General features: G+C 40.0%; 1 protein-coding gene across 3 annotated transcripts in view; it reads right to left on the bottom strand.

Moving 5' to 3' along the window:
- Positions 1-227: 227 nt before the first annotated feature.
- The window catches only part of lrrfip1a (leucine rich repeat (in FLII) interacting protein 1a), a 109,337-nt gene continuing 90,131 nt past the window's right edge, over positions 228-19,433 (bottom strand). For 2 of the 3 annotated variants that reach the window (XM_076985342.1, XM_076985340.1), the window contains 4 exons: positions 5,655-5,781; positions 5,453-5,532; positions 5,222-5,326; positions 2,693-4,991 (listed from right to left, as the gene is read on the bottom strand). In XM_076985342.1, coding sequence (XP_076841457.1) covers positions 4,884-4,991; positions 5,222-5,326; positions 5,453-5,532; positions 5,655-5,781 — 420 coding nt within the window. In that variant the 3' untranslated portion in view covers positions 2,693-4,883. Of the gene's footprint in view, positions 1,810-2,692; positions 4,992-5,221; positions 5,327-5,452; positions 5,533-5,654; positions 5,782-19,433 lie in introns of those variants that run through there. The other variant, XM_076985341.1, reaches the window with a different exon arrangement.

Below are 19,433 nucleotides of genomic sequence, written 5' to 3'. Positions count from 1 at the left end.
CGATCGCAGTTTGCTTTTTAATTCTTTGACAATTTGTCTTTTTCTTGATGGCTAATTTTGGCATACTTAGCTCTGTGTTTGGTCTCAAAATACTGACTTTTAATGTACTCTTTGACAACTGCCACCGCTTCATACCCGTTTTTCTCCTTGAAGCGCAAACATCGCTTTCCCATCTTTCTTGAAACACCCTTCTATCTGCATCGATGTTTCTCTTCCCTGACATTTTGGGATCATTATTTGTATTTCTCAATTACACTTATTGGGAAAATCGCATCGATATGGAAACACTGTATCGAGATGCCGTCACTTTGCGGGTAACATAATTGTGGGAAATGTAATTTTTGCTCACTTTTACTTGGCTTTTTAAGCTTTTGCCCGCGGGCCTTGAGTTTGACACCTGTGCTCTATTGGGTGGGCCAGCTAGTCCATATTTGTAGTTCTATTTCAAGGCCAAGCAGTCACAGTCCCTCCAATGTGTGTGATGCAGTGGGGTTCATAAATGAAACCACCACACGATTTGTAGAGAGAGTTGTGGACCCAAGTGTCGTCTCACACTGTATACAATAATAACTGAGATCGCTGAACAGCGAGAGAGGCAGACGAATACTGAGGGAGACAGTGGAGAAAACGAAACTAAACACAAACCATGCAGAATACCATAAAAGCACAGGAGAAAATACAGAATGTAAACACAAAAGACGTGGAAAACGAAACAATATACGCCAGGGGAAGTAACTGGTAGTGATGTGAAACTCAAAACTGAATCAATTTATTTGAATCACGGTGTTCCAAAACACTGTATCAAAAGTTCGTATCAAACAGAGAAAGTCACGTGAGTTACGAAAGTTACGGTACACAGTTAAGCACTTAAGTTCAAGCAGCTGGTCTGAGATCAGAATGTTTACTGATTGTAATCAGTTGTGATTACAATTGATTCTTGTAATGTTTAAAAAATAAAGTATTACACAAGCATTTACCTTGCAATGTAAAATGAATAATGTCAGCTATATAAATCCACTGACTGACAGTGTATCATAATGAAAAATACATCTCTATGTATATATACCAACTCTGTTTTCTGCAAAATGATGTTATCATGACTAAAATTTATTTAGGGACACAATATGCTATGCATGTCATTTTTCATAAAAAAAAAAAAACACATTACTTCTGTTTCTGTTAAGAAAACATTGTGGATTTAGGCCCTGGTTGGCCACTAGATGTCACTATCGCATGTGATGATTCGAATGTCTCACAAGATCGAATCATTTTCCGAATCAATTGGTTCATTGGATTTGACTTCCCAAAAGCCCCACTTTTGCAATCACTAGTAACTGGCTTAACAGAAAACCCCTCCCGAAACAAAAGCAGAACTGGATAGGAATATAACATTGGGAGGAAAACTTGAGAGGCCAGGAAGGGGTGCAGGAGGTAAGTACTTGAATAAGTAAAAGTAGAGAGAGAGAGAGAGAGAGAATGGTGATGAGACACCAATGATGCAACACAAGACCAATGAGGAGAAACTGTCTGAGCAATGGACAGCATGGGGACCAAAACAATTCCCCTAAACTCTCCCCCTAAAGTAGGGAGGGAGACAGCTGCCGCAGATCACTGGTGATTGTGAAGACTCTGTCTGGAACTGGCTTGTGAGCTCCTCCCTGTGGCGGCCAGAGGAACCGCACTGGAGCCAGCCCTGACGATGTGAGTGTTGAGCCTCAGGTAGGAGTCAGCATTGGCACATGTGCTGGTGGCATTGGCACACCTATCCATAGCCTCGGCACGTCCACTGCCCAATATGTCGATCGCGATCTACTGGTCAATCGGAAATATTATCTTTAAAGCTCTGCAGCTATCGAGGAATACAGTTACAATTACAAGTATCGCTACAATTAGCGATTCTTTAAAATACTTAAAAAATAAAAATAAATAAAATACTTTATTTATCCTAAAACAAAAAAGGAAAATTAAAGAAAGAATACACAATGTTTAATAGTAATAATAACTTAAATAATGATAATATAGAAGAAATAAATTTGTTTTGCATTTTTATTGTAGGTAGTTCATTTTGACTTGGTCATCTTATAAGTAGCTCGCAAGCTGAAAAGGTGTGGAAACCCGTGCTTTACACCATTGCATTCAAAGTTTTGCAGTGCACTAGGTGATGTATGGCTTGGATGGAGCTGCTCAACCATGGAAACCCATTCTATGAAGCTCTCTGCGCACTGTTCTTGAGCTAATCTGGACATCAACCACTTCCATTTTCTTATAATACAGCTGACAGTTGACTGTGGAATATTTACCAGAGAGGAAATTTCATGACTGGATTTGTTGCACAAGTGGTATCCTATCACAGTTCCATGCTGGAATTCACTTAGCTCCAGAGAGCGACCCATTCTTTCACAAATCTTTGTAAAAAACTTATTATTATACACCTGTGATCATGGAAGTGATTGGAACACCTGATTCCGATAATTTGGATGGGTAAGGGAATACGTTTGGCAATATAGTGTATGTCTCAAGAAACTAAAACAGTTTTAGGATTAAAGCCTTTGAACATTTAAGGAGTTATATTCATATGTTTTATGAATATGTAACAATTGCTGTGGCTAATATGTAAACAATATCAACAGAAACTTTATGATTCTAGAGTTGAGTTTATTAGTAACATTAATAGAAGGGACTTAGGCTTGAAAAGGAATCCATTGATTTTAATATACAACTAAGAAATAAACTATAATTCTTCAGAAGATGGGCTTAATCATTTTACAAAAAAACAGGAAAACACTACATACATTCACTCAAGTGCACCTACCACTTGACACTTCACGACAGTGGAGGACCACACAGCTTTTTACTGTATTCAACACAATTACTGGGCAAGAGTTCTACCATGACAGATAAACTAACGCTACATCCTACACTATACCTGTACATGCAACCAATTAAGGCTTTCCAGGAATAAAAATCTCATCATTTAAATCCACTTAACAGTGCAAAACAAACAGAAGAAAATGTGACACCAATTGATTGTGCTGTGAGGTGTACATTTTTCCACTGGCATGGTGCTGGTGCCAAAATCTTGAATGGTTCAACTGCCCCCCCCCCCCCCCCCCCCCCAAAAAAAAAAAAAAAAAGGTTTCTTGGATGGAAATACTGGCTAGCATCACAATCTTTAATCTTGCTTGATGTAATCCATGAATCTGTGAATCAGCCTACGGGCTCCAGTGTCATAATGCAAAGCTGTTCAGCTGCTTCCCCTCCATTTACTCAAAGCACAAGAACTGCTGCAAACAGGACCAGACTGGGACAGTTGTTCACGCCAGGAATCACACTAGAAATCAGGCCACATTCTCATGCTTACTGTATCGGCATGAATAGATTTTTAGTATGGGCTTTTTTATATGCATGTTTAAGGTAATACAAAATACGTTCCATATCTGTCCACTAATTACATTCCAGCTCAGTCACCTAAACTGTTCCAAATTGAAATTGAAATTGATACATATGCTTCACCTCATGTGTAAATAATGCTTTGATCACACACTACTTGAAATATATATATATATATATATATATATATATATATATATATATATATATATATATATATATATATATATATATATATATGTATATATTAAAAAAACAACTTTCAACAGGCTGAGTAGATTACTATGCTCTCTACATTTTCTTGTGTATATATCCAAGTAGCTAACAGTACAGTGATTTTACTGCTTTACATACATTTACATTACATTACATTTGATAATAAACAAGCATGAAAAAAGTGCAATAATAACAATCTATAATCTATGACAGGGGTAATCAATTAAATCTTTCCGCGGTCCATTTTTGGCAGATAGCTCAGACCTTAGGTCCGGGTCCGCGGTGGCGAACGAAAGTTGTTGAGCGGGGGGGTGTAACCCTCAAATGGGTGGTGAACGTAACACTCGTCTGAAAATAAATTCTCCGGTTTAAAATATAGTCTCCCGTTAATTTTTTTGGCATTTGGGTCCGTATCCAGTTAATCAGGAATGTGATTGGGTCCGGACAGGACGGCGTTCGGGTCCGGATCCGGACCGCGGTCCGCCATTTGGTGATACCTGATCTATGACATTCATACCTTTGCCAAGCTGAGAGATGTGGCACTATGATGGGGGTTAAACCACACAACTAAAGCTAACCTAAGCTCATGAAAAAGTTGTTAACTTGCTAAATAAATTAGTAATTTTTGAACATTTTGAAGCTTTTTCCCTCTTTTTTAGTCTCTGGCACTATGCACTGTCTCTCCTCTCCTTCTCCATGTCTGTAAGATGCACTAAGCAGAGACTCTCCAGCTGAACTGCATGCATGCGCACAGTTAATGTGTTTGTTTATACGCTCCGTCACAACAGAAAACAGCGAATCACAGAACAGGACTGCACAGACAGGGTGCATTCACAAGCTTAACTGTACTATTACAACTATCGTTGTAACATCATCTAGCCAGAAAATCCAGACGACATGCCAGGCCACAGGGAAATGTCTCGGTTCTCTCAACAGCCAGTATAGGCCTGGCAGCAGAAAATAGTAGCAATGAATCATAAGTGGTCCTGAAACTAAATTCTAGGTTATTAGATTTGCCCTCAAAGAAAAAAAGCTAAATATGCAACAAATGCTTCGTATGATTTGCACTTCTGTTTGTGGGATAGGGTACATCCACTTCCAGAAATGCAATTGCTCTCATACCAGTGGAAATGCAGAACCATCCTTGCCGGTGGGAAAGTGTTTTTATATGATATTATCTTATTTATCATGCACACTGTACACAGAAACAGTAATAAGCTTCATATAAGTAGTCAGAGATCAAAGATTGAGCTACGCAGTCCTGTAGGTACACACACCTACGGAGATGCTGTCATGCCCCGATTTGCCCTCATCTTCTCCAGCCGTTTTGTCAGGTGGTTGTTGCTTGTTTCCAACTCTTCAATTTTGTCCATAGCTGCCCGGAGCTGGCATATAAGAGATACATATATTATATATGTGTGTGTATAGTGATCAAAGCCTATCTCTGTACTTCATTACTTCATGAGTCCTGTCTTAGTACAATGTGTCCGTTACTGAACACACTAAGGTCAGAGGGCTCATTCCATCAAATGCCCCTTTCCTTCTCTGTTCTGTTCTCCTTACTTAGATAAACATAGCAAAATTACCTAAAAAAAATTATATTATGATATTATACCTCTCTCTGCAGTTTGCGTTTCTCAGTTTTGAGTTCATCTTCCACTTTTTCTGCATTCTCAGCTGATGATTTGTACCGCATCACCTGCCCCTCTAGTCTTATAACCTGCACATGGGAAATATAATAAAAGTTTTAAACAGATTAGACCCCGTTCAAATTCAGTTACACAATGATTATAATTTAAAATCCAGGAAAGTTAGCAAGCTAACAAGACTAATGTGGACAACGTACATTCTGTTCCAAGGCTGTGGCCTCCTGCTCAGATCTGACAAGCTTAAATTTGAGGTCACTGATTTGCCTGTTGACATTTCCTATAAAATCATGAATGAACATTTAGAAATGTGTTGCATTTCAGCAATATATTATGTGAAATATTTTATACATAAATACATAAACCAAGTCACAGTGTTTTATATTGTTTGTATGTGTGTACCATACTCCACGATGGCTGCATCAGTGCCATTCTCGATCACCTCTCCTTCTGGTTTGGAGCCATCCACCTGAAAATGTTGATCTAGCAATTTCTCCCCCTGCCCAATTTGTTCCTTCAATCTCTTTACCTGAAACACAAATATTCACACGCCATTCCTGTTAGATCTACATGTCTGCAGGTGCATCTCAATAAATTAGAATAATCAAGAATAATATTTTTAGAATAATAAAGTTTATTAATTTCAGTAATTGTTATGTTGTGGGTTCCTTTAGACTACATTCGATGATACACACATGGACACAGCTTCACAATTTGAACCATATTACTTTACTGAGGCATCTGCATTGGTATGCGTACACAGGCAGAAAACACACAATGGGGCAGCGCAGCACCCACCAGTGGTGCAGATGACACACACCAGTATAGTCCATGCAAACTACATACACCACAGTAATTAAATACAAAAAGTGAAACGCATAAATAAAAAAAATTAAGCCACATTTTCATCAATTGCGATTTTTACCCCAATCGAAATATGTCCTCCGCATTTATCCATCTGTGCAGTTAGACCACACACACACTAGTCATTATTAGGGAGCTGTATATATATCTTTATATAGATTCATAACAGAGTGATCTATTTCAAGTGTTTATTTCTGTTTATTTTGACAATTATGGCTTACAGACAATGAAAACCCAAAAGTCATTATGTCAGAAAATTAGAACATTATATAAGACCAACTGAAAAAAAGATTTTTAATTGAGATATATTAGTCTACTGAAAAGTATGTACAGTAAATGCACTCAATACTTGGTCAGGGCTCCTTTTGCATGAATTACTGCATCAGTGCAGCGTGGCATGGAGGTGATCAGCATGTGGCACTGCTGAGGTGTTATGAAAGCCCAGTTTGCTTTGATAGCATCTTTCAGCTCGTGTGCATTGTTGGGTCTGGTGCATCATCTTCCTCTTGATAATACCACATAGATTCTCTATAGGGTTTAGGTCAGGAGAGTTTACTGGCCAGTCAAGCACAGTGACACTGTGGTTATTAAACCAGGTATTGGTACTTTTGGCAGTGTGGACAGGTGCCAAATCCTGCTGGAAAACTTCTCGGCAGAGAGAAGCATAAAGTGCTCAAACATTTCCTGGTAGATGACTGTGCTGACTTTGGTCTTGATATAACAGACCAGCAGATGACACGGCTCGCCAAACCATCACAGATTGTGGAAACTTCACACTAGACCTCAATCCGCTTGGATTGTGTGCCTCTGCACTGTTCCTCCAGATTCTGGGACCTTGATTTCCAAATGAAATGCAAAATTTGAAAACAACACCTTGGACCACTGAGCAACAGTCCAGGTCTTTTTCTCCTTGACCCAGGTAACACGCTTCTGTCATTGTCTCTTGGTCGGGAGTGGCTTGACACAAGGAATGTTACAGTTGTAGCCCATGTCCTGGAATCGTTTGCATGTGGTGACTCTTGAAGCACTGATTCCAGCAGTAGTTCACTCCTTGTGCATCTTTTTGAATGGCCTTTTCTTGACAATCCTTTCAAGGAAGCAGTTATACCAGTAGCTTGTGCACCTACCACCTACCTACCACTTTTCTACCACTCTAATGCTTAAAATGGCACAGAGAATGCTATACACCCCAAAGCAAGTACTGGACATGCTGTGCAATACTGATGAAATGGAATCGGAGGGCGAACAATGTGAGGTGTCGGATGGAGAGGGCGAAAGTGAAATGAATCTGAATGCAACCGCTCAAACGCCCAAACCGAGGTGTCACGCAAACTATTTTGCTGTTCAATCGCCCAAACCAAGTTTTCAAGCAAACTGTGTTGCTGTTTGATCGCCCAAGCCAAGTTTTCACTCAAATTGTGTGGCCGCCCCAACTATGCAGTGAGCTGGAGTCATAACTGTGGACTAATTTATAGCTCTCACTGCCTCATGAAGGCTATTGTGAATACAGTGGTCATAACAGCACCGCCCCTGCTATCACCTCATTTTTACATTGCTCGCAAAGGTACATAACACAGGTCAACAACAAACAAAAGAATTTACTGGTGTCCAAAATATTTTAATGAATTTGGGGTATTTTTGGGGTGCTGACTCTGAATATGCTATCAGTTTTGCCAGATTGGCTCAAGTTTTTGAGATTTTTGGTATCTTATTTATAGCACTTGTTGGTAAATGCGACGCATCATCTCATTAATTTCTTGGGATTAGTACTTGAACTGAGCAGTTCTCAATATAGTTTTTTGTTAATTAGTGTTCTAAAAGTTTGTTCATAGCTTGATTTTTGCACTAACTTTATGTTGTTGTCTGTTTTCCAGTGAAAAGCATGAACTCATCAAGAAGAAGTTGTCTTAACGATCCAGACACATTCTGTTACATTTGTGGTGAATATACACTGCAAAAACATAGAAGAAACATAACAGACTTCATAAAAAAAGTGTATTTGGCCTATTTTAAATAAAATAAAATAAAGTTAATGCGCGTGTAGCAAATTACGTCTTTTTTTTTACACATTTCACGAAAAATCTCAAAAACTTGAGCCAATCTGGAAAAACTGATGACATATTCAGAATCAGCACCCCAAAGTTACCCTAAATTTGTTGAAATATCTTTGGCCCCAAAAATGCTGTTGACCTGTGTAATGTATTATGTAATACAAGACTCACTCAGTTTGAAAATGTGCTGATGTAAACTTATATATAGTATATATCAGAGATTCTTAACCCATGGGCCACCTTGAGGGCCTCAAAAGAACAACAGTTTTTAACTTTGGGCCGCAGAGGCCTGCGGGACCGCATTGATTTTGAATAAGGTGCAATACTCTTTCTCACCACTAGTAGTGGTTGTGCATCACTCAGATGTTTTAACAACATTTTTAATACATAGAAGAAAATTTCTACCAACCGAGAATGGAAACCTATTTTAAATGAAAAGTAGAAGGCAAAAATGAAGACAACCTGTCAAAAAAGGTCAAAGTTGTACAAAAATATAATGCAGACTTTATTAAATGTAATTATTAGGATTTTTTTTCTTTCTTCTTATATTCTTTTTCCCATTTTTTGACCTAAAACATATTGTGCAGCCTAGACCGTAATGCCTAGAAACCCCAAACTTGGCAAAAAGGTTCAGTTAACTCCAAGGACCAGATTCCCATACAGGGACCCAAATTGGCCTGATGGTGGCGCTATAGAAGACCATGTTGACTTTTGGTCCATATCTCCCATACTGTAGGTCCTAGAACCGAAATTCCAGTTCCTATACATTCATTGACTAAATTCAATAGGACTATTAATATACAACCATCAAGTTCCGCCCACTTAGATTTCGAGTTAATTTGCATAATGTGCAAAATCGCACACATTTTTGAGAGCGAACTAGTCCCTGGATTTTTCACATACGTGCACATATGTGGTATCAAAATGTTCAGAGAGTCTGAACCTTAAAATGTATCCAACAAAAATGCTAATTTCTTCACTACCTAGTCAGTCAGTATAAGCCAATCAAATGAGGGGGCGTAAACTCAATTGTAAATTTTGTGCTTATGGACCTCTGAAGAAAACTTGCATGCAATGGGATGACACTTCACAGACAGCTTCCCCCTGAGGGTCTGGGGCAGCTCGCAAAGGTTGCCATACCTCACCTGCTAAGGGGCGCTATAACATGCAAAAATTTGCCCCATGCACTCAGATTGGCCGATGCACATGAAACTTGACAGACATCATCTATGGGTCTCTGGGAACCAGTCCTAAAGTAGACATGCCATACTTCCAAAATGGCTGATGTAATCGGTCAATCAGTGATCGGCACGTGTTTGACAGGCTTACCATTGGTCAATCTGCACGAAACCTCTTGGGTGTTGGCAAGTGCACACCCCCTATGACATACTCCAGCCGGATGTCGATTGGCCACTGGGGGACGCTATTGCAAAAAAAGCAAGTATATCCCCTACATAATTCCACTTGGGAACATGCAATTGGACTCTTTTGATTCCTTGCACTACTGCGAACAACTTTCCCATTACATGTCCTATTAAAAAATGCACAGCTCATTTACAGTTAATAATAGTTTGAAATCATCACTTTTCATACTCCTCCTAGGATTTTCATGCTATCATGTCAAGCAAAGTCTTATAATACTCTACAGAGTGTGAAATAAAAAAAACTATCCAAAAATTTTGGATCTTAGGCCACTTATACCTGCTAAATATTTTTTTAATGGACAGCATCGATACATATAATATTCATATTCTTGAAGCTCTTTCATATTTTATCCCATTCTGACCAAAATGCACAAGCCCATTCACAATCTCATTGTGAACAAACTTGCCAAGTTTCATCCAAATCGGTTATTGTATGGCTCTACAGTGCAATATTATATACAATGCATAAAAATACATGTTAAAGTGCCTCTGTCACCTTCTCCCTCTCACACGCATGCAGGCTGAAACTTTCAGTCCCTCTCACACTCTCACCCACATTCCCCTCCCATCTCTGTGCCCTAAGTAAACATTGCTCTGGCTACCTAGATCTCTCACACATACAGACACAAGCAGGCCTATAGCATTCACAATGACACTTCCCTAGCCATACCCACCCATATCTCAGTGACTAACACATTCTCATACAAACTAATATTTGGCTTCTTTTTTATGAAACACACACACCTTTATACCTATATGTATGTATAGTTTCTATGTATGCTTATGTATGTATATGTATTGGTATATGTTGTCATAGTTTGAGTACATACACTACCACACACATACCACTACCACTCTAATGCTTAAAATGGCACAGAGAATGCTATACACCCCAAAGCAAGTACTGGACATGCTGTGCAATACTGATGAAATGGAATCGGAGGGCGAACAATGTGAGGTGTCGGATGGAGAGGGCGAAAGTGAAATGAATCTGAATGCAACCGCTCAAACGCCCAAACCGAGGTGTCACGCAAACTATTTTGCTGTTCAATCGCCCAAACCAAGTTTTCAAGCAAACTGTGTTGCTGTTTGATCGCCCAAGCCAAGTTTTCACTCAAATTGTGTGGCCGCCCCAACTATGCAGTGAGCTGGAGTCATAACTGTGGACTAATTTATAGCTCTCACTGCCTCATGAAGGCTATTGTGAATACAGTGGTCATAACAGCACCGCCCCTGCTATCACCTCATTTTTACATTGCTCGCAAAGGTACATAACACAGGTCAACAACAAACAAAAGAATTTACTGGTGTCCAAAATATTTTAATGAATTTGGGGTATTTTTGGGGTGCTGACTCTGAATATGCTATCAGTTTTGCCAGATTGGCTCAAGTTTTTGAGATTTTTGGTATCTTATTTATAGCACTTGTTGGTAAATGCGACGCATCATCTCATTAATTTCTTGGGATTAGTACTTGAACTGAGCAGTTCTCAATATAGTTTTTTGTTAATTAGTGTTCTAAAAGTTTGTTCATAGCTTGATTTTTGCACTAACTTTATGTTGTTGTCTGTTTTCCAGTGAAAAGCATGAACTCATCAAGAAGAAGTTGTCTTAACGATCCAGACACATTCTGTTACATTTGTGGTGAATATACACTGCAAAAACATAGAAGAAACATAACAGACTTCATAAAAAAAGTGTATTTGGCCTATTTTAAATAAAATAAAATAAAGTTAATGCGCGTGTAGCAAATTACGTCTTTTTTTTTACACATTTCACGAAAAATCTCAAAAACTTGAGCCAATCTGGAAAAACTGATGACATATTCAGAATCAGCACCCCAAAGTTACCCTAAATTTGTTGAAATATCTTTGGCCCCAAAAATGCTGTTGACCTGTGTAATGTATTATGTAATACAAGACTCACTCAGTTTGAAAATGTGCTGATGTAAACTTATATATAGTATATATCAGAGATTCTTAACCCATGGGCCACCTTGAGGGCCTCAAAAGAACAACAGTTTTTAACTTTGGGCCGCAGAGGCCTGCGGGACCGCATTGATTTTGAATAAGGTGCAATACTCTTTCTCACCACTAGTAGTGGTTGTGCATCACTCAGATGTTTTAACAACATTTTTAATACATAGAAGAAAATTTCTACCAACCGAGAATGGAAACCTATTTTAAATGAAAAGTAGAAGGCAAAAATGAAGACAACCTGTCAAAAAAGGTCAAAGTTGTACAAAAATATAATGCAGACTTTATTAAATGTAATTATTAGGATTTTTTTTCTTTCTTCTTATATTCTTTTTCCCATTTTTTGACCTAAAACATATTGTGCAGCCTAGACCGTAATGCCTAGAAACCCCAAACTTGGCAAAAAGGTTCAGTTAACTCCAAGGACCAGATTCCCATACAGGGACCCAAATTGGCCTGATGGTGGCGCTATAGAAGACCATGTTGACTTTTGGTCCATATCTCCCATACTGTAGGTCCTAGAACCGAAATTCCAGTTCCTATACATTCATTGACTAAATTCAATAGGACTATTAATATACAACCATCAAGTTCCGCCCACTTAGATTTCGAGTTAATTTGCATAATGTGCAAAATCGCACACATTTTTGAGAGCGAACTAGTCCCTGGATTTTTCACATACGTGCACATATGTGGTATCAAAATGTTCAGAGAGTCTGAACCTTAAAATGTATCCAACAAAAATGCTAATTTCTTCACTACCTAGTCAGTCAGTATAAGCCAATCAAATGAGGGGGCGTAAACTCAATTGTAAATTTTGTGCTTATGGACCTCTGAAGAAAACTTGCATGCAATGGGATGACACTTCACAGACAGCTTCCCCCTGAGGGTCTGGGGCAGCTCGCAAAGGTTGCCATACCTCACCTGCTAAGGGGCGCTATAACATGCAAAAATTTGCCCCATGCACTCAGATTGGCCGATGCACATGAAACTTGACAGACATCATCTATGGGTCTCTGGGAACCAGTCCTAAAGTAGACATGCCATACTTCCAAAATGGCTGATGTAATCGGTCAATCAGTGATCGGCACGTGTTTGACAGGCTTACCATTGGTCAATCTGCACGAAACCTCTTGGGTGTTGGCAAGTGCACACCCCCTATGACATACTCCAGCCGGATGTCGATTGGCCACTGGGGGACGCTATTGCAAAAAAAGCAAGTATATCCCCTACATAATTCCACTTGGGAACATGCAATTGGACTCTTTTGATTCCTTGCACTACTGCGAACAACTTTCCCATTACATGTCCTATTAAAAAATGCACAGCTCATTTACAGTTAATAATAGTTTGAAATCATCACTTTTCATACTCCTCCTAGGATTTTCATGCTATCATGTCAAGCAAAGTCTTATAATACTCTACAGAGTGTGAAATAAAAAAAACTATCCAAAAATTTTGGATCTTAGGCCACTTATACCTGCTAAATATTTTTTTAATGGACAGCATCGATACATATAATATTCATATTCTTGAAGCTCTTTCATATTTTATCCCATTCTGACCAAAATGCACAAGCCCATTCACAATCTCATTGTGAACAAACTTGCCAAGTTTCATCCAAATCGGTTATTGTATGGCTCTACAGTGCAATATTATATACAATGCATAAAAATACATGTTAAAGTGCCTCTGTCACCTTCTCCCTCTCACACGCATGCAGGCTGAAACTTTCAGTCCCTCTCACACTCTCACCCACATTCCCCTCCCATCTCTGTGCCCTAAGTAAACATTGCTCTGGCTACCTAGATCTCTCACACATACAGACACAAGCAGGCCTATAGCATTCACAATGACACTTCCCTAGCCATACCCACCCATATCTCAGTGACTAACACATTCTCATACAAACTAATATTTGGCTTCTTTTTTATGAAACACACACACCTTTATACCTATATGTATGTATAGTTTCTATGTATGCTTATGTATGTATATGTATTGGTATATGTTGTCATAGTTTGAGTACATACACTACCACACACATACACACTTCTTTTTTTTTTTTTTTTTTTTTTAAATGGCCCACCTCCACCCCCCATCTTTGGAGGACAACTTAGTTTTATATCAAATAATGGATCAAATAATAACAATTCTGTATAATATAGTGTGAAGTGATAATTATTGGGATTAGGTGGACCATGAGAGGATAGAGTATAGAAAGGAGGGGAAAAGACAAGAGGGGGAGAGAGAGAATAAAAAGGGAAATGACAGAAGGGCGGGGAGAAAAAATAAATAAATTATATATATATATACATATATTATATACACACACATACATATACACACACATACATATATTCAAATATACACGTATACACACACACACACGTACACACATATATGTATATTAAAAAAAAAAGTAAAAAAACAAGCAGCTCAAATGACCACTGCAAAGAAGAGCAGAAAGTGTACCCAAGACATACAGCACAAATGACTGATATATATGTATGTGTGAATGTGTGTCTATGTGCAACACAAAAGTGCAACATAGGATAAATGTATGAAATGTACTTGCCAGTGAGGGTAGAAAGCTGTGGCAACATCCCCCGAGAGGCCAGAGGTAAGCAGAGAAAGACCCGGGAATCTCACCCGCCCACGGCCCCCCCAGGAGCTGTGGAGCCCCAGGGCAGCACTTCCCAGTGACCCTCGCATGCCCGCCCCCGCAGGCGGGAGAGGAAGACCCCGGACAGCTCCCCCCCAGCCAAGGAGTGCAGGTCCAGGGGAACCATAGGAAACAGAGCCCCCCCCCACGCCATGGGCCAGTAGCAAAGCCCCAGCGCCACGCGCCTCCGGGAACCACCCCCCACCCGGCAGGGCCCCCTTCCCGCCGAGGAGTCCCGAGCCGCCCCGAACCACAACCCCCCAGGGGAGCGGGCCAACCGCCCCCACGCCGGAGCACCAATCCAGGCCCCGGAACCCCAAGGCACCCCTCCTCTGGAATAGAGCAGTAATCACAGGGGAGAAGCCGGGAGTGGACCAGGCACGACTAGCCCCTGACCCAGAACCAGCTGTCCTCACTCATACACTCAAACTAATATATACATTCTCCCCCATATCTACACCCCTACATACATATACACACCCCCTTATATACACCCTTACCATGTATACACCTACACCTCAATCAATCAATCAATCAATCAAATTTTATTTATATAGCGCTTTTTACAACAGTTGTTGTCACAAAGCAGCTTTACAAGTGCCGAGTCCTAGCCCCCAGTGAGCAAGCCAAGGGCGACAGTGGCAAGGAAAAACTCCCTAGTTTTTGCATGAGGAAGAAACCTTGAGAGGAACCAAGACTCAGGTGGGGAGCCCATCCTCCTCTGGCCGACACCGGTCACCATGACAACAACAACAATATAGACAGAATGTAGACAGAATGTAAAAGATGCAATAATGTCCATTTAGACAGAAAAAGATGTAATAATGTCCATCATGGTGTAGGCATCCGGTTAGGCAGGAGGTGGCCGGCCAGGATGGATCGCTTAATCCTTATACACCTATCCTTATACACATACATACACACACACACCCAAACTCACACTCTTTTAGATCCTCACATATATACACCTGCATGTATATCCACTCCAACATACATCCCCACACACATTCACCCACACCCATATACACTCTTGCGGCATTACATTACACAAAGCACAAGCACGCTAGGACAACACACGCAAAGACATGAGACAAACAAAGAATTGTGTGCCAATAGCGAACGGACGAGACCCATACGTGCGTGCTCGCTTACACCCAAGAGTGACGCGCCACTCAAGTACGGAGTCGCTCCCCCACACAAAACACAAGACGAAAGGGGAGAGAGGCGACAGTGACGAGCGGCAACCGCGTCACACACGAAACATTTAACAAACCCAAGTGAGCACGCACACAGATCCACACGACTGGTCACTCTAACACAACAAACAACCATACAACAAGAAGAGCCTTCCCAGGGAAGACGCTCTGGTCCTCACCGTGCCATACACACAACACCGAAGCACAGCGGAACTCTTCAAACAAACAAACATGAAGCGTTTTCCCATGAAGACGCTCTGGTCCTCGCCGTGCCACACACAAACACACACACACACACAACACATAAGCACGGCGGAACTCCTCAAACAAAACACCACGCAGACAAACACCACGAGACATGACCATGAACAAAGGAGAAAGAAAAGGAGACTGGCGGCTTCCGAAAGCGGCTGGTCATTCTGTGACGGGCAGGGTGAGCGAAATAAAATGGAAGCGATCACGCCAAATCTAAGAGAAAAAGGATGGTTTAATAGAAACCATCAAAACCAAAACCCGCAAACCAAAAACCCGTGACATGATCCAAATGAAGAGGATATAATGACCAGCAGTCAACTGGTACAAAGACAAGACATATATAGGCAAACAAACGACCCTCAGGTGAGACGGATTGCGGGCTCCGCCCACCTGAGGGACGCACACAACACCACAACAACAGAACAGCTGCCGCTGTAGACGGAGGTGACCAGTAGGGGGGCCGCGGTACCGTGACATTAGCGTTGAGTACTGGTGTTGTACTGTATATATTTTAAGACTTCGGAAAGTGAAACACATCAGGGACAAATTCTGAGTTTTTCTTTACACACACACTCTCAGTTTGAACTTGAAAACTATTGATCTTTATTTATTCATACTAAATATTAAATGACATGCAAATCTCTGCGATACCAAAAAGAGAATCACAGTCTTGAAATGTAGGCAATATTACAGAGATATGAGCAAAATCGTTTTAAACTAGCCTGTACAGGGTTTCTTTTAACAATGTAATAATGCTAGTTTATTAAAAGGACAATTCTGGGAGACGTCTTGAAAGGAGGGTTCTGAAATTAGATCCAGTGCAAAGATATTTCTTTTTTTTTTGTGCTGCTGTGGTCAAATGACCAGCGTTCGGCGCTTCTAATATTAAATGCGTAGGAAGCCTTTGCAGGTGTTAATTATTCAAATTTTCTGTGACAATAACTTTTGGGTTTTCATTGGTTATAAGCCATATTAATCAACGTTAACAGAAACACTTGAAATGGATCACACTCATGAATCTATATTTGTCTCACTTTTTGTATTAAATTTTTAATTATTGATATATATAAATATATATAATTTGCTTGACACATTTAATATACTATATATATATATATGTTTATTTTCAAAACGCCCAATCTTAACGTCTTCACGTTCTCTCGTGTTTCGTCCTGGAATTACAAGAGTTAACGTAATAACGTAACGTGCATTTTTCTTAACGTTTTCACGTTCTCTCATGTTTCATCCTGGAATTACAAGAGGCTCGTATTTGTTAATGTAATACAAGAAAAATGTCCAGTCAGACAGATATTTGTTGTGAAACGAAGTAGTTAAAATTTCAACATTTTCAAGTACTTTAGCCTAAATTGCAGCACTTTTCAAACCTGAAACACAAAGCAGCATTAAAATTCGTCAGGTAAGTGTTCATTCCCCTGTTTTGAGGGGTGTTTCTTTTATACTACCACATGTAGTTTCGGACAACACTGCAAAGCGGAAAGTATAAAGCCTCCACCGCTCGCGGAGGTTCGCGCGGAGTCGAGCGCTATGGTCACTCAACCAGGCTTTAGCGCCCTTCGTTGAAATGTTCCAAAAGCACCGCTTGCAAACGGGCTTGTTCATATCCTTCGGTTTTCCATCTGTATCTGCTTCGAATCCAACAGCACTGCGTTTGCTTTAGCTGCCATATTAGCATTACAAACTGTCCTGTGCATTACGGCAGCTTGGGTGGGTCAAACGAAAGCGCATTTTATGTAAAAAGAATCGATACTTAAGGGAAACGATTATTGTACCGTTTCAGAATGTTCAGTATCGATACGTATCGATATATCGATTTTTTTGACAACACTAATATATATATATATTAGGGGTGAGACGCGATTAAAAAAATTAATCGAATTAATCGGAAGCTTTGTAATTAATTAATCGAAATTAATCGCATTTTAATCGCACTTCAGTATTTAACATGAGAAATATTAATTTAAGTTTGAATGATGAATGAATCAATGAACATAATCATAAACTTCCACATTTTGTTTATTTTTCCACCAGTCTACTACACAGACCAATATATGTGTAGTGTGCAGAAAACAGTTCAGAACATTGGAAATTCTGATCAAAAATGTTGTTTAATTTTGAGAGTTTTGCTCAGGATATTGGAAGAATTGAAGTAAATCAGATGTTTTTTAATAGCATTTTAGCAATTTCTTTAATTTCCCAGGCTTCTGCCACAGGCATCTCCATAGTGCCTAGAAATGGTCTTCTGCATGCTCAAAGCAAATGACTGGATCTTCATCATCTATAGATTCATCATCTATATGAGCTGTCACACCAAGATCATTCTTGTTGCTAACAGAGGTCCAGTGATCCCCAGTCAGAGCCACATTTGTGGCACTCTTCACAATAACCTGTTTTACTTCTTTCCTCATCATACAGCTGCTGGATTTTCTTCGACATTGTCTTTCTGGGGTGAGTTTCCCAAAACGTTCTTAGCGCCAAGTACTTCGTTACCTCATTCTTACGTACGAGGTTAAGAAGTACTTAGCGCTAAGAACGTTTTGGGAAATTCACCCCTGGACGGTAGTTCGTAACTTGCATCAGTTGACGCAATGTGCAGCGCTTCTTGTAAGTCTTTATCTTTGACCACAGGGAGCGGACAACACAAATAATGTGACGCGTCATGTTTAAACGCGTGCGGAGTCGCGCGCTACGGCCACTCGCGAAAGTTTAATACAGTTTTAATGGTCCAATGAAGGTAATTTAAAAACCAGGACATTTCCTCACAGGATGTGAATTACGGACGTTTGGTCACCCTATCGTACTAGGAATACATTTAGCAGCTAAGTTATCATTACTGACCTGCGCGTTAAGCTGGGCGTACACTGTGCGATTTTTGGCCAATTTTCAGCCGATTTTTCACTCGTTTCGGCTCAATTGCGTGTCGTGCATCGTATAGTTTACACAGGTAAACGAGGAGCGATTCACACCTCACAACCAACTCCCGATCAGAAATCGCAGCGTCGCAAGAATATCAAACATGTTTGAAATTCAAATCGCTCCTCGTGAGAGTATCGCACTGTTGAAGCAGCTCCACGAGCCGACTCTCCCTGCGATTTAGTCGTACAGTTTGAGCTGGAGCTGAGTACACGATTTAAAATATCGCACAGTGTACGCCCAGCGTTAGCCCCAACATGTTTTGCGTTGAGGTGGTAATGAAGGGTGGAAGTGCTCCTGTGATAAGCGAACTCCTTCCTACATAAAGTGTAAATAACACTATTTGTGTTTGTACTTCCATCTGGAAGTTTCTTATATTTAAATTTCCCATCCAACAGCGTAGCCTCTTCAGTCATCTCCACCATGCTCATCTTATTGTGCGTCCATATAATCTGTATGTCTGGAACTCGTGCACCGAGAAACATTCCACGGTGCAAAAGTGTCTCGTCCCTTAAATGCGTTAATTTTTTTAGTGCATTAATTTTCCTGTAATTAATTAATCGAAATTAATGCGTTAAAGTCCCACCACTAATATATATATATATATATATATATATATATATATATATATATATATATATATATATATATATATATATATATAATGGCTTGACACATTTAATTGTTTTGGAACCATTACTGTTGTCACGTTACAGCCCCTGACCCCTCCCTTTTGGGCATGTGTTTACGTTGTCTACGTCCAGTCGTCTGCGTCTGTGGATCTCCGTGGGTGCAGTTACGTCTTGTGTTAATCTGTCTC

Source organism: Brachyhypopomus gauderio, unplaced genomic scaffold (assembly GCF_052324685.1).
Source record: "Brachyhypopomus gauderio isolate BG-103 unplaced genomic scaffold, BGAUD_0.2 sc40, whole genome shotgun sequence".
Classification (NCBI taxonomy): Eukaryota; Metazoa; Chordata; class Actinopteri; order Gymnotiformes; family Hypopomidae; genus Brachyhypopomus; species Brachyhypopomus gauderio.
Note: the sequence above shows the minus strand (reverse complement) of the source record. Positions and strands in the feature narration are given on the sequence as shown.